This window comes from Dryobates pubescens, chromosome 1 (genome assembly GCF_014839835.1).
Source record: "Dryobates pubescens isolate bDryPub1 chromosome 1, bDryPub1.pri, whole genome shotgun sequence".
Classification (NCBI taxonomy): domain Eukaryota; kingdom Metazoa; phylum Chordata; class Aves; order Piciformes; family Picidae; genus Dryobates; species Dryobates pubescens.
Window position 1 is genome coordinate 1,583,916 of NC_071612.1, and position 16,049 is coordinate 1,599,964.

The 16,049-nt window shown below is 53.3% G+C and overlaps 1 protein-coding gene across 1 annotated transcript in view; it reads right to left on the minus strand.

The window, feature by feature from the left end:
* ITPR1 (inositol 1,4,5-trisphosphate receptor type 1) overlaps positions 1–16,049 on the minus strand; it is a 185,935-nt gene that overhangs the window by 59,755 nt on the left and 110,131 nt on the right. Inside the window, 2 exon segments of the mRNA XM_054179973.1 lie at positions 10,390–10,580; positions 12,083–12,215. Of these exon segments, the coding sequence (XP_054035948.1) occupies positions 10,390–10,580; positions 12,083–12,215 (324 nt within the window).

Here is a 16,049-nt window from a genome sequence, read left to right on the forward strand (position 1 = left end):
CACAGGTTTCTTGCACTCCTCCATGGATGGGGACTCCACCTCCCTGGGCAGCCTGTGCCAATGCCTGACTATTGCAGCACAGAAATTATTCCTGATCTCCAACCTAAACCTCCCCTAGCACAATTTCAGGCTGTTGCCTCTTCTCCTATCACTTGTTCCTCTGGAGAAGAGACCAACCCCCACCTCACTGCAGCCTCCTCTCAGGGAGCTGTAGGGAGCAGCAAGGTCTCCCCTTAGCCTCTTCAAGGTGAGCAACCCCTGTTCCCTCAGCTGCTCCTCACCAACCCTGTTCTCCAGACCCTTCAGCAGTTTCATTGCCCTTCTCTGGACACTCTCTAACCCCTCAGTGTCCTTCTTGGAGCGAGAGGCCCAAAACTGAACCCAGGATTTGAGGTGTGGCTTTGCCTGTGCGGAGTGCAGGGGGACAATCACATCCTTAGACCTGCTGGCCATTCCTGATCCAAGCCAGGATGCCACTGGCCTTCTTGGCCACCTGAGCAGAGTGCTGGCTGCCCTGCAGTCACAGCTGCTTTGCAGACCGAGAAAAAGCCCAAGCAACTGCTGGATTGTCCTGCAGCGAGCAGCTTGGCTTCCTGCCCCAGACTCCCTAATTACAGGCTGGCCTGAACAATCCTGTTGTCAGAAACAACACTCAAACCTCTTAGCAAGCCTTGGGTTTAAGATGCATCTGCTCAAGATGCTTCCTCCTGCAAGCAGGGTGACCTGATTTGAGGCAAAGCATTTGGCTGCAGAACCCAAACAGAGCCTGCAGTCACCCCGCCGAGGACGGAGCCTTCGCTGCACCACACCCTCTGTAACTCAGAGCCCTTCCCCCAGACCACAGCCGCCCAAAGCCCTGCCAGACCATCCCAGCACATCCCAAAGAATTCCCCAGAGAGACAAATATTTGCTTACTAATAAATCAGGGCAAGCAGAGCCCCAGCAAACACCTCCCTGCCAAACGAAAGCAAAACTGCTGTCGTCTCCCCGCTGCCAGTGAAAATACCCCACGGGACCCAGCTAAGCAGGGAGAGCACGGAGAGGAAAGTCCCTCCAGATCCAAGATCAGCTCTCTGGCTCCAGCTCAGGACATTTTATTCCAACAGTGGAGAGAAATTATTACAGGGATGTTAACTTGCTTGGGCTACCCAGAGAGGCTGCCAGCATCAGCTAATGCAAAACTCCTGTGCTACTTCATGTTTGCGGAAAGACTTTGCCACCCCCGGACTGCTGCTCCTGCCTGGGCTGCTCCACAGCAGCCACAGTTGAAGGAGAACTTCTCTGCTCACACAAGCACAGGATTCAGCACAAATGCCAACCCTTCACAAGGGCTTCCACTGCAGAGAATTCAAACCTGACTTTGCCTTCTCTCTCTCTCTCTCTCCCCGCTCCCCCTCCCCAGCCTCGTTTATTTATTTCAAGTATCACCAATCCCTTGCTTTTCCTCTCCAAGCCTTTCCTCCGTCCTGGCTGCCTGCAGATCCATCACTGGGGGGTGTGAGTGATGGGTATCATTAGTCTTGCATAGCTTAAGGAAATGGCAGCTGAAATCTTTCCTGCTGAACATACTTCACAGTTTGAAAGCAGCCCATGAGGAGAATCTGCCAGAGCACCTCAATTGCCTCTTCTCTTTGCAAGCTGTAAAAATCAACTTTGTCCCAAAAGCAGGAGGGCTGGGGGCTTCCCACCACTATTTGCCACATATAAGACTCCCTGCCATGGGCATCCACACAGCTGCAGCAGCAGGGAAGGCTCCAGATTCTATCCCACCTCACAGGGAATGTTTCACGTAACCACAGCACGCCAGGCTGGAAGGGACCCCAAGGATCATCTGCTCCAACCTTTCTCAGTGATGGTGCAGATGAAGTGAGCTGGCCCAGCACCCTGGCAGGCTGAGTCTTCAAACTGTTAAATGAAGGGGACTCCACTGCTTCCCTTGGGACATGATTCCAATGCCCCTTGTCAACCCCTGCTGTCCACAACCACCTTTAGATGGGAGCAGCAGTAGAATTAGAGTAACACCCCTCACGCTGGGAAGAGCCCTCACATCCTACATGTGCTCCTGCACAGAATCCCAGCATGGTGGGGTTGGAAGGGACCTCTGGAGATCATCCAGGCCAAGCCCCTGCTCCAGCAGGGCACCCACAGCAGCTTGCTGGCATTGGAAGCTCTCCACACCAGGAGACTCCACAACCTCTCTGGGCAGCCTGCTCCAGGCCTCCAGCACCCTCACAACAAACAACTTTCTCCTCCTGCTCAGATGGAACCTCCTGGGTTCCAGTTTGTGCTCCTTGCCCCTTGTGCTGTCCCTGGGCACCACTGAGCAGAGCCTGGCCCCAGCCTCTTGCCCCCCACAGCTCCTTCAGCTCTTGCTGAGCATTGCTCAGCTGCCCTCTGGGGCTGCTCCTCTGCAGGCTCTCAGCCCCAGGGCTCTCAGCCTTTGCTGCTCCCAGAGCTGCTCCAGGCCCCTCAGCAGCTTTGTAGCCTCCTCTGGACTCTCTCCAGGAGTTCCCTGTCTCTCTTGAGCTGGGAAGCCCAGAACTGGGCCCTCCAGATGCCCTGCGGCTGGGCACCACTGACAAGACTCTGTCCCCATCCTCTCGACTCTCAGCCTTCAGACAGCGACCGGCACTGAGAGGATCCCCTCTCAAAAGCTAAACCCCTCATTTAATTTGAACTCATTTCACACAGAGGAAAGCAAGAACAGACCTCACAGAGCTATGGTCCTCTTGTGCCCTACCAGAGCCAGCACAAAACTCCTGGGTCAGCAAAGAGACACAGGAGAGGGAAGGGACACAGGACACTCACCTGGAGCCGAAAGCTCCTAGTGGGGAACGACAGAGATGTGAGTGTTGGGTTTGGGGGTTACAATCCCCCCCAGAAGGGAGCAGATGGCCTGTGAGGCGTGGGAGACTCGGGGGCCTGACCTGCTTTCAGCAGGGAGCCTGATTTGAGCTCCTCCTGGATGTGTGTGAGCCTCCTGCGTGGCAGGAGCATCAATCCCACTTCCTCACCCAGCCGGCCAGCCCTGTGTAGGTGTGAGAAACAAGGAAGTCTGCAGACTCCCCAAAAGAGACAGGGGGGAGAGGAAAAAAAAAATATTGAAAAAAAAAAAAAAAAAGGGTGTAAGATCTTCTTGAGAGACAGAGGAATTAAAGCAAAACCATAGCAACAAGTCCATCCACCTACCCAAACCACCCACCCACCACCGGTTTCATTTGCTGACGCACTTCAAAAACAAGCTGGCTCCTACCCGGCTCTGGAAGGTGAGCAAGCCCTGAGAGCTCATTAAATTCCCTTCTCAGCTCCTCGTGTGTGCCTGCAGCTAGTGAGCAAGTGGGATATAAATAGAAGTTATATAACATGGCTTTGTTGATTCCTGTGCTTACCAAAAAGAAAAAAAAAAGGCAGCATGACCTTGTTTTTCTCTGCCTGGCTTGCCTCTGCCTGCTCCTGGAGGACTTCAGTCCTGCTAGGGATCATCTGAAAAGATCAGCTTGGACCTGGATGCCCTGAAGGAGGAGGAGGAATCAATGGCTTGCATCCCTGCTTCTTTACGGGCTCAGGATGACACCGGAACGCCAAGAGGCTCACAGGATGGCAGGGCTTGGAAGGGACCTCAGGAGACCTCCCAGTCCGACCCCCTGCCAGAGCAGGGCCGTAGGCTCTAGCAGAGGTCACACAGGAACATACCCAGAAAGGGCTTGAAAGGATCCCCACAAGAGAGGTTTTGTGGCACCCACCAACCAGCTCCCAAGGCTGGAGGACAGCAGCAGCTGAACCCTGATGGAGAAGCCCTTCTCCTTTTTGTCCACTCCATCACACAGACAGGCATCCCAAAACCCCCTTACTGTGGAGACATTCTTGATGGTGAGGAGACACTGGAACAGGAAGGTTGTGGATGTCCCCTCCTTGGAGGCATTCAGGACCAGGCTGGATGAGACCTCGAGCAGCCTGGGCTGGTGGGAGGTGTCCCTGCCCATGGCAGGGGGTTGGAGCTGGGTGATCTTTAAGGTCCCTTCCAACCCAACCCATTCCATGGTTCTATGAAAATTGAAGCATGAAGTCTTCCTTTGGGCAAAAAGACTCCAAGATGCCATGACAGAAGAAAACTGATGGCACAAAGAGGCTTCAAAGAGTACTATGAGCTACAGCTCAAGTGGAAACACTTCCTGGTACCACTGCAGTCTCACCTCATCCACCCTGTTCTTGACCTCACCTAATGCATCTTATTGCCCCCAGAAAAATGAAATGATCTCTGCCACAGAATGGTTTGGGTTGGAAAGGAGGCACAAAGGGAGGCAGCCACAGCCTCCCTGGGCAACCTGTTCCAGTGTTTCCCCTCCCTCACTCTCAAGAATTTCTTCCTCTTCTCCAGCCTAATTCTGCCCTCCTCAAGCTTCATTTCCTCCTGCCCCAGCACTACAAACCCTTGCAGAAAGTCCCTCCTTGGCCTTCTCAAGTCTGCTCACATGCTGTGGATCAACAGAGCACTGTGAGATGGGTTTCCTCAGCATCAGTTTCACTACCAGTGCAGGCTCAGCACCTTGCTTTGAAGGTAGCCGTGGCACGAAGGTGGCTCTGGGCTTGAAGCAAGGTTCATCCTGGAGAGGGCTTTCCCCCAGGACAAGACCAGTGCCCACAGCTGGAGGGGATGGGTGATACTGGGCCTTAGTGCATTTACTCCTTTTAATGTCACCTTCTGAAGGGACAAGCTCATCATGCAGATAGAATGATGCTAAATATGGGGTGTTTTAACCTGGTAAACCCTTGTTAGATGGTGAAAGACAGAGGTGAGCACCCAACACATGCCAACAGCTTGCTGGGTTTCACCGGGTTCCTGAGCAAAGAATGCTGCCTGCTACAAGCAAAGGGAAGAAGTTTCAAGAGACTTGTTTCACCCACAGCCAAAAGTTCTCAAGGTCTCTTGACAACAGCTTAGTGTCCCAGAGATCCCCTTGCCTCTGAAGCACTTCCCACCACCTGTGGTGGTGTGCTCACAGATCCCTCTGACTGCTGCCCATGTTCTAAGTGGCAAGAAGGCACAAATTCTTTCACAGGATGAGAGACTGGCCATTGGGATGGGCTGCCCAGGGAGGTGGTGGAGTCACCATCACTGCAAGTGCTTAAAATAAGAACTGGATGAGGCACTTGGTGCCATGGCTTAGTTGGTTAGATGGTGCAGGGTTGGACTTGATGATCCCAAAGGTCTTTTCCAACCTGGTTAATTCTGTATAATTCTATACAATCCTGTAAGTCACAGGATCACAGGATGGGGTGGGTTGACCCTGTGGGTCCCTTTCAACCTGGTGCAATCTGTGAATCTTGAGTAGTGGTGGCCCCTGGTCTTTATCTCATGCTCAGGTGGAGGGATGAAGAGCAGATGCCCTGTGCAGAAGCAGAAACTCTGTGCAGATGCCTTCTGGCCAGGAACAACTCCCACTTCTTCCCTGATCAATAATCACCTTCTCTTTGAGTGCTGCCTCACATCACCTCATCCTTTGTGTCTGCAGCCCACCTGGGGAAGAAGTGTGGATGAAGGAGGGAAGAAGGCACCAAGTGGTCACGCTTCACCTTACTTCAAGGGTGCTCCTTAAAGAACCACCTAACACTGAAGCCATCAACCTCCTTGCCCCTTCCCAGGCTGCAAGCACCATGCTGTGCCTGGGGGGAACTCATCAAGCACCCTGGCTTGGGAGAAGATCCCTAATGAACCCAGCAGGCCAAAGTCTCCATGGAGAGGCAGTTATGTAAGGGACTTGACCTGCCACCAACATCCACAGACCAAGGAAACCCAAAAGTGCAGGGAAGTGAGGCAGAGCAAGGGGCACAGCCAGGCCTTGCTTAGCAGATGAGAGCTGAGCAGTGCAGGAGAAGTCCTCAGCAATTCCCTCCCCTGTCATTCACTTGCCAAGGTTGCTTTCAGAGCAGAACTCACTGTGCTGCAGCACCCAGCTCCCACCTCTCCTGAGGACGTGGGCTCCTCGTGCAGCCTGCCCAGCAGCAGCACCTGCCCAGCAAGCTCTGGCACTGCTCACCCCAGCCAGCAGCCCTGGGCACGGGTGCCACGTGCCAGCCAGCAGCTGCCCGGACCAGGGCACGCTCGCCCCTCGCTCCGGAGGGGAAGCTGGTGGGCACCCCCCCAGGGCTGCTGGGTGCAGAAGTGCTGATGCCAGCCCTGCCTGCAGGAGGATGCTGAGGTTACATAAAGGACTGAGGGGGTTTATGTAATCCTCAGCTCGCTCAGCTGCAGCCTCTCTCAAGTTCAGTTGGTGCCCGGTGCTGACCCTGCGGTTCCACCTCGGCTCCTGCCTCCCTCAGCAAGGAGGGCAGGCTGCCCACTGACAGCCACAGCTCCTGCTGAGCAGCAGCAACAAGCTCACTGGGCATGGCCACCAGGCTTTCACCACCATCACTGGCACCAAAGCACCTGACACTGCTTCTGAGAGAATTCCAAAGAACTGAACCCAGACAAGTTTCCATCCAGACAGCTCCCCGAGCGCAAACACAGAGTCACAGCACGGAGGGGTTGGGAGGGAGCTCTGGAGATCATCCAGGCCACCCCCTCTGCTCCAGCAGGCACCCACAGCAGCTTGCCCAGCAGCACAGTGCCCAGGGGGGGTTGGAAGCTCTCCACACCAGGAGACTCCACAACCTCTCTGGGCAGCCTGCTCCAGGCCTCCAGCACCCTCACAACAAACAACTTTCTCCTCCTGCTCAGCTGCAACCTCCTGGGTTCCAGTTTGTTTTTTCAGCTGTTTCTCCTCATGCCCAGATAGAAAGCCCTCTGTCCTTCTCACAGAACAGTCAACTTCTCACATCCATGTGCACCCTCCAGCAAAACACAGCAGTGTGAGACCCAGTGTGCCACCCACCACCAGCTCAGCCTCCTTCATACAACAGTTTGGGTGGGAAATAACCTTAAAGCTCACCCAGTCCCAACCCCCTGCCATGGGCAGGGACACCTCCCACCAGCCCAGGTTGCTCAAAGCCTCATCCAGCCTGGCCTTGAAAACCTCCAGGGAGGAGGCAGCCACAGCCTCCCTGGGCAACCTGTGCCAGAGTCTCCCCACCCTCACTCTCAAGAACTTCTTCCTCCTCTCCAGTCTCAGTCTCCCCTCTCCCAGCTCAAAGCCATTGTCTCCCATCCTGGCACTTCCAGCCCTTGTCAAAAGTCCCTCCCCAGCTCTCCTGATAGATTTCCTAAGCCAAACTGGGAGGATTTTCCCTTGCTCTGCTTCTCCCCTACACAAGTTCTCTTCACAACACAATCAGAATCCCTCCTGCCAGTTACTGTCAGGAACATTTCTGGATTTGCTTTTCTGCTCCACTTGGCAACCACCTACTTTGCCTAGGCTGAGTGTTGGCCCTGCACACATCTCCTGGAACAGCAACCCCTATTCCAGTCATTCCTCCCCAAACACCACAGGGATCTACTCTTCCAATGAGGCTGCAGAGGGTTACCTGGCAGCTCCCTTTATTGACCATGTTACAGCCATCACCTGCAAGCTCCTGGGTGCCAGTCCAGTCCAAGCCTCCTGCTTCACTTGGGGCCCAAAGCATTCCCCCTGTGAAAACCTGGTCAAGCAGGGATGACATTTTTCTTTTGGCTTTCCTGCCAAAAAGCTTTTTTACACAACCTGTCCCCATCCCTCCAGCTGCCTTGTCAAGAAGCTCTGTAGAGAGAAACAATTAAGGGCAAAGCTGGGGCAGGGTCTGCAGAACAGGGCTGGGGAGAAGCAGCTGAGGGAGCTGGGGGTGTTCAGTGTGGAGGAGAGGAGGCTGAGGGAAGACCTCATTGCTCTCTGCAGCTCCCTGAAAGGAGGCTGGAGTGAGGTGAGGGTTGGGCTCTTCCCCCTTGTGTGAGGTGGTAGGACAAGAGGAAATTGTGCCAGGGGTGGGTTAGGTTGGAGATGAGGAACAATTTCTTCGCTGCAAGAGTGGTCAGGGATCAGCACAGGCTGCCCAGGGAGGTGGTGGAGTCCTCATCCCTGGAGGCATGCAAGAAACCTGTGGCCATGGCACCCAGGGCCATGGTTTGATGACCATGGTGGGGTTGGACTGCATCCTGGAGCTCTTTTCCAACCCAAACCATTCTGGGGTTCTGTGTATCTGCTACAGTTGAAGGGAAGTTCTCTGCACTGACAAACTTCCTTCCTGCTGGCAGGCCACTGGATTGCTGCAGCACAGAACATCTACATCACAGCTGCTCCACAAGATACACTCAGTGAAGTCTCCTCAGCACTCTGCATGCATGAGTGAGAGCTGCTGGGTGTGCCCAGGCCCTCTGAGTTCCCAGCATTAGCTGTAGGCATCCCAAGTCATTTGGTTCTAAAACATTCTGGACTCAGAGCAGCCTACACCAGAGCCCCCTCCCAGCCCTTCGCTGCTGCATCAGCAGCAGGTCCACACACCCCCCCAGTCACTGCTGGCTGCACAGAGGGTTCCCTGAAGGTAAAGACAACCACCAAGCAGTTGTTCCTGAGTGGGAAAGGATGGGGAATGCTCTGGTTTGTGGAAGTAACATCTAGAAGGGCAAGAGTGGAGAGCAGAAGCTGGCAGGGCCATATGGCACGGATGGGAAAGCGTCACCCCAGTAGCATCCTGTGCCAACAGCTCAGTCCCCACCACACTCCTTTCTCTCTTTTTGGTCAAACAGCTCCCTTTTGGATGAAACAGATGTCTTTGGAGATGGATCTCAGATTTATTTCCCTGTTTGTTCTGGCCAGCTGAGCTAAAGAATCCTCTCCCAGCAGCGCCTGGCACCAGCAGGCAGTGCCTCTCCTCAGGCCATTAGCACAAGCAAAGGAACTCTCCACATCAGGCTGCTGCAGAATTTGTTCTCCCTTCCAGCCTGACAGTCTGAGGTTACCTGAGGCTCCCTGAGAGCTGGGGAGATGAAAGCTCAGCATCCTTTCCATTGGAGAGGAGCAGGAGATTGAAAGGAGTGAGTCTCCCCAAGGAATGTTAATCCTGTCCTTGCAGTTTAAGGTGAGATGGGATTGTCAACACTCAACTCCCACTTGGTCTTTTGCAAAGGAGTTTCACTCCAGAGCATATCCACAGGGTAAAAAAGAAAGGGGGGTGGTGGTGTACTGATTGTAAAGAGTGTGGAGAAGCCCCAAAATGTTCCCTCTCCTCTCAAAGGAACACAAGAGGTGCTGCTGCAGATCTAGTGCATGGCTTAGCACAGAACTCCAGGTTGGAAGGGATCCCAAGGATCACCTGGTGCAACCTTTCATTTATCCATAATGATCACATAGTCAGGACTCACCCTCACACTAGACAGATCTCACCATGTCTAGTGGTCAGGGAGGTGTTGGGTAGGAGGTTGAAGCTGATGATCTTAGAGGTCTTTCCCAGCTTTAACGATTCTATGCACTGCTGCCCAGGAGACAGAGCTGCTCTTCTGCACACCTCTGCTGGGGGTTCAGCCAGACCCTTCCTGGGGGATCCAATCTGTTTCCACTAGCAGGCTGCTTTTCCATCACATCACCCATCCTGGGAGCAGTGGGCCCCATGTGTAAGATTCTCTGAACTCTTTGCCAAAGCTCTTCTGAAAATGCTAAGGTGTTTGGAGTCCTTCAGTGCTCCTGAGCAGCCTCGTTGAGGTGTCCCAGCCCATGGCAGAGAGGTTGGAGCAGACAATCTCTAAGGTCCCTTCCAACCTGAGCCATTCCAGGACTGTAGGATTCTAGGCTGCAGCATCACCTCCTAAGCCTAAATCTGTGGCCATCTCCCAACATTTGGGTCTACCACTTCTCCTAGGGAAAGGAACACCCTGCAAGCCCAGCCTTCTCCACTGAGTCACCAATTTGTGTGTTCAGCCACAAAACACTTCAGTGAGGACAGGAAAGGGACAACACTCTCTGGATCAGCTACACACAACAGCCACTGCCCAGGACAGAACCAGGCTGTCTGCAAACAGATGTGCAAAGCCAAAAGATACGAGATGCTGAAGAAGCCTTTTTTCCATGCTTGGTTTGCCCTAACAAGGTTTTCTATTCAGTAAACTTTACTTTCAGGACAACAGCAGAGGTCTGGAGTTAACTGCTGGTTTGAATCCCAGTCTGAAATCCAAGTCCAGTCCCTGGGCACGTTGCAGTTGCTCAACCTTGCTCACAGGAGCAGTCCCATAGCTCACACCACAAAGCTGTTTTGTTATACATTCCTCTATCCTGCCCTGGGAAGCAGCTCAATTACCCAGTGCCCAGCAAACATTTCATGAGCTCACTTTTGCATGGCAGACACTGATGTTTTCCTTAATTACAGGTCAAAGACCATTTAGTCATTTCCCCTCCCACCTCCTCAAGCTTCCTGGATTTCACAACAACATTTCCCTTCCCGACATGTTTTCAGCCAGGAGCTTGAAGTTTTCCATTCCCCTACCTGTATTGTGGTGTTGCCACCTTCCAGAAGGGCAATGGCTAGCAGGATGCTCTCATGGAAGACTCTGTCACTGGTGGCATTCATGATGAGATCTATGACCAGGTTGGATGCACCTTCTTTATCCAGGTGACACTGGACATCTGCCAAGCTCATCTCACCTCGGCTCATCGAACTCGATCCGGAGCTGCCTCCTAGAAAGGGGATGATGAGAAACAGGCTGAGATTCCAACCTCACCACCCTCTGAGGAGGGCACCTCTCTTCTGGTTTAAATTATCAGCCTAGCCTGGATGATGTGCAGATGCTCAGGAACAGTGAGGAACAGTGAGGCTGTAGCTTGGAGCACATCTTGGGCACGTTGTAAGGTGGGCACCTTAACGTGGCTTTAAGATGTGGAAGCCTACAGGAGGTGGTGTCCTGGGGGAGGACAGCTTGAGCTGGCAGTGGGGAATGGTCACTGCCACTGCTGCCTTCAGCAGCAGCTGAAAGTGGAAAGAAGGCTGGGGGATGGCAGTGCCTCCATCACTTGAGATTTTCAAGACACAGTGAGGCAGGCTGTTAGATGACCTCATTCATGGCTCCTTTGCCATGAAAGGCTGGGCCAGATGGATCTTTGTGGAGGTTCCCTTCCAGCCTGGAGTGTTGTGTGATTGGAAGAGGATTCTGGAAACAGCAAGGACTCAGGGACACAAAAAGAGGCAAAGGTTCTGCAGGACCAGAGAGGGGACAGAGAAGAGACAAGATCCAGAGGGCAGCAAAGCCGAGGCCACGCTTTGTGGAATTAAGAGACTGGTGAACACCATGGAGGAACAGACCAAGCAAGAGAAGCAACCAAGGGTTTGTGGAAGAGGCAGGAAGAACTGAAGCAGAATGCTCTAGAAAGCAGAAGGAATATGGCAGCAGGCAGCACAGCACAAGGACTAATGAAAGAGACATCAGCTTGGCAAAAGAGAGAGGGAAAGTGGGGTCTTGAGGGTGTTGGTTTCTGATCAGGTCTGCCTTCAACAGGATCACCCCACACTAGCTTTGCTCTGAAGAGGCAGAACCCAGCTGAACTGGGTTTTGACAAAGGTGCTGGACATGACTGCTTTAGGAATGGTTTCAAATTCAATACACTGCACTTGGACTTCAGGTTTTTGCTCATTCTACTCCCCAACCTCTCTGGAACACAACAAACCCTCAGATATGGCTTGTTGCAGACATGGTCAATAACCTGCCATCCTTTCCCCCCCCCTGTTTCCCAACTATTACTGCAGATATTGAAGTCAATCAGGTTCTCAAAATGATGTCCCCTGAAAGCAGAGTCACTCAACTCCAGCCAGCTCAGGACAGCCTCTGGAAAGAACAACCAGCTCTGCCTGCTCGGTTTCAAAGCACCCAGAAGAGCACTGCTCTCATCCACATGAGGGAAAAAAAGCAGTTGACTAAAGGGTTTAGAGTCAGGACAGCAAAACTGCTCTCAGCCTAGAGTGGAGTCCCTCAAGGAGAGCTGAAACACACTGGGAGTATCTACAGCCAGGAGCAACATGCAAGCAGGAGTTGTCCTCATCCAGGGGAGAGCGTTTCGGAGGACAGAACAGTGGGACAGGGTGGTGGGAAAAGCCCTGCTCCACCTGTAAGAGACCAGGTTGTCAGGCAGACAGCATCTGGCAGGGGAGGTGACACAAAGCATAGATGAGCAGGGGCACATCCTACCTCCTGCCCCAGCTTTGCTGGCTCCTCCAGCAGCCAAGGGGCCATTGCCGAAGGTGGTGAGGCTCTCCCTCCGTCCCGCCGGGCGCACGTTGCCGTAATAACGGTTGACCAAGACTTGCCTGAGTGCCTCACCCTTGGTTCAAAGAGGAGAATGAAATCAGGATGTGAGCTTCAGCAAGAAACACATCACTAACACTGAGTAGCAAGGGGGTTGCTGTTACCTGTCTGCTTGGAACGAGGGAGGGGGAAGCGAAGCCCTGGAGATGTGGAGAGCCCCCCACTGATGTGTGCTTGGGCAGAACGGGACACCCAGGGGGGTCCTCACAGAGCTCTAATAAGATTCTGGGTCTCAGGAACAGCTACAGTTCAGTTTGTGTGCAAATGTAGACAGGGTTTAGTCTCAAAGAGGCTGGGGGTTTTAATTAAGATCTATTTGTCTTGGCCTAAAATGTAAAAAGTGTTAAAAAGAAGAGGGGAGATTGAGACTGGGGATTAGGAAGAAATCCTTGGCAGTGAGGGTGGGGAGACACTGCAACAGGTTGCCCAGGGAGGTTGTGGATGCCCCCTGCCTGGAAATGTTCGATGAGGCCTCGAGCAACCTGGGCTGGGGGAAGGTGTCCCTGCCCAGGCCAGGGGGTTGGAACTGGATGAGCTTTAAGGTTCCTCCCACCCCCTCCTGTGGGTCTATGAAAGCTGCATCTGCACAGCACCAACACAAAACGAGGAAGAGGATTAAAGACAAAGCACCATTAGGAACGGTGTGGGGAGGGAGCAATCCACCTTCCCACCCCTATCCTATTCTGCCTGCTCAGTGCTACAGGCTCTGCTCTTCCCTCCCCTCCACCGGCAGCCGCTGCGCTCCGCCGCCAGCCGCCGAGGGAGCGGAAACCCGAGAGCTCCCCGCCGCATCCCAGCCCTTTGTTCCCAACAGCCCTGCCGGCAGCTGCCGCTCACGCCAGCAGTCAGCATCCCAGCACATGAGCCTGCAGACACCGCAGGACACAGGTCCTCAGATGACCCCCAGACACCCAGCTGGGGAGCCCCCAGCGCGGCCCTGCCGCGCATGTGCCGCTGCCGGCGGCCACCTCCCGGGAGCAGGGCAGCTGCTCCCACCCTTACGGGGATTCCCACCGCCCAGGCACGCAGGCTCCACCGGGGCATTAACACCTTTGTTGCTGTCCCTCTGAACAAAGTGTTTTGGCAGAAAGAAAACCGGGGGTGATGTTAAATGGGAGCTCCCAACGGCAGCGTGCTGAGGTGACCAGGAGGCAGTGGGGGGCAGAAAGGGGTCTCCCAGGGAGCCAAACACACAACCCCCAAAGTAATAGTAATGCTGAGGATAAAAGACATCACTCTGCCCAAGAATAATGACATATTAAAAATCAGAATCACCCAAAGCAATCTTGCTGCTCTCCACTGTCAACCCAAGCTGCTCTCCACTGGAGAAACAAGAGCCTGATGCTGATTTCCAGCTGTATTTCCAATTGAATTACTCTGCCCATGGCATCCACATGGCACCAGTTAGGAGGTTTCCTGTATTAGCTGTCATGCAAGGGAAGCCTGGACCTTTTAAACTTTCACCAAAGGTCTTTAAGACACAAACAAGGGAAATGGAACGCCACAAAAGTGCATTAATTGCCTCATACCAGTCTCCAGCACCACCACGGCCACGCTGCTTCTCATAGGAAGCTGGCATGAGAGGGAGCTCAGAGCAAATCCTTGCATCCCAATGTGCTAGAAGGACAAAATCCTGCCAGGAAAGGAACAGTTCTCTACCACATTTCAGAGAGCACTTCCAAATGGAGAAGGCCTGCAGCTGGTCAGGGATCACAGGGCTGGTTTAACATCAGGGCTCCCACCGATGCTTCTTGTCAGAACTGAGTGGATGCAAACCTGTCCCTACAGATTGTTGGTGTGGAAGCTGCAGCACAGGAGCTGCATTCTATGGAGTCAGAGGGAGCCAGGGGCATGCAGCAGGGAGATGAGATGTAAAATAAAGAGAGCTTTCCAAGCAGCTGCTTCCTAAGGTCCCCAACAACAGGAACAAAAGAAAGAGGCAAGGCAGGCTGCTCTGGAAGCAGCAGCAGCAGCTGATGAGCACTTCCCCAAGGGGCATACGCTTCCCATCACCACCTGGACCGAGTGCTGAACACGTAGGAGAGGCAGGAGACTCAACTCAAAAGCTTAGCAAAGTCTTCTCCCAGAGGAGCTGCTCTGAGTGGCAGTGACACCAGTGTTTAGTACACGATGTGGTGGTGATTCAGCCACCGTGCTGCTCAGTCTGGCAGCTAAGGAGGGCTGCATGACAGAACAAGGCCAAGCCAGGCAAAAAAAAACCACCAACCCCTTTGCATCTTCCTTCTACAGGTGTAGATTAGAAAGGCAGCTTGATAGCCACGAGCCCCAGGCCAAAAAAGCAAGTTACAATGGGGTTCTCCCATCACCTCTTGCCTCCCTCACACTATAGAGAGGGAAGAAATGTTCTACATGGAAGGTGGAGAGAACCTGGCCCAGGCTGTCCAGAGAGGTGGGAAATGCTCATCCCTGGAACCACTGCAGGTCAGGTTCTCTGGGGCACTGAATCACCTGCTCTAGTAGGGGTTGTCCCTGCTGACTGCAGGAGAGGATGGTCTGGAAGACCTTTAAAGGTCCTCTCCCATCCAAACCAGTCTGTGGTTCTGTTCTGTGATTCTCTCCCACTGACTGGCAGCTGTCACAGGGACTGGCTTGTAAACCCAGTGCTGTTCAGCACTTCTACAAGGCCAGCAACACACATCCAACAGCAGGAACTGCTGAACTCCACCTCCTCCTCAGTTCAGAAGGATACCTACAGCTCCTGGAGCTTCCCCTAGACTTTCCTTCTGGTCCACTGTGGAGCTGAAAGCACCTTGTAGTCCATGGTCAAAATCATCGGGGTGAGCAGAGAGACTGGGAGCTGCTGCTCTGAGGACAGACCTCTGGCTGCCTGGAGGAGCTGTGTATCCCAAAGAGGGCTAGCAACCAGAAAACAGCAGTGGGATGACAACATTGAACACTTGCTGTTTCTAGTCTGGGAGTGTTCTGATCCGTGGCTCTGGAGCTTTGGCACTCCACCTTCACCAACACTTCCAGTTCTAACCAGGAAGGAAAACTTAGTTTCCTATAAACTGATTCACTGTGTTAGCTGAGGAATGTGAGGAGGAAAGGAGAAGGGGGGAAAAAAAAAAGTAAAGTGGTATTTAAGCAATGTTATAATTAATTCAGCTGCAATGCTTGGCTCCAGACCAGTTCTTTAACCATCCTGTTGCTGTTGTACACCACTCTGATGGGTACAGTATGCAAACAAATATCAGATGTTTGGTGGCAAGGAGAAAAATCAAATATGCTGCAGAGGGGGGAATAAAGTAACACCCAACAAACCCAACAGATTTTGGGTTCATCTGCATCCACCAGCAAGGTAAACTCAGAGGAGCAGACAGAACTGGTGTGCACGTCCCAGGCGAGCAGATGCAGCACACAACTCTGCTCAAGGGGCATCACTACCCTGTGAGAAGCTCTGAAACTGAGACTCTCTGATAATGTGCAAGACTGAAGCGGCTTCTAAGTTGCTGCTTTTCTGTTCCCAGCTACCAGAGCCTGAGCAATGGAGAAATGCAGCATCACTGTTGATGCTGCAGCTTGGCTTGTGCTGAAGGAGGTGAGCCCAAAGCAGACAAACTCCACAGGCTCTGCTTAGCCTCCCTTCATAATTGTGTGTTCACCACCCAAGGGGAGTGCTTGGAAAGGGTCACCAGACCAGACCGGGACCTGAGGTTTACTTGGGAGCAGCCAAGCCCTTGCCCCTTCCACTCAATCCAAGTGGAGGTGCTCCAGCACCCAACCTGGGGAGCATGGCTGATCATTCCAGATGTCCCACTCAATCCAGGAGGAGGTGCCCCAGCACCCCATTTGGGAAGGGTGGTGATCATTTCAGATGCCCCACTCAATC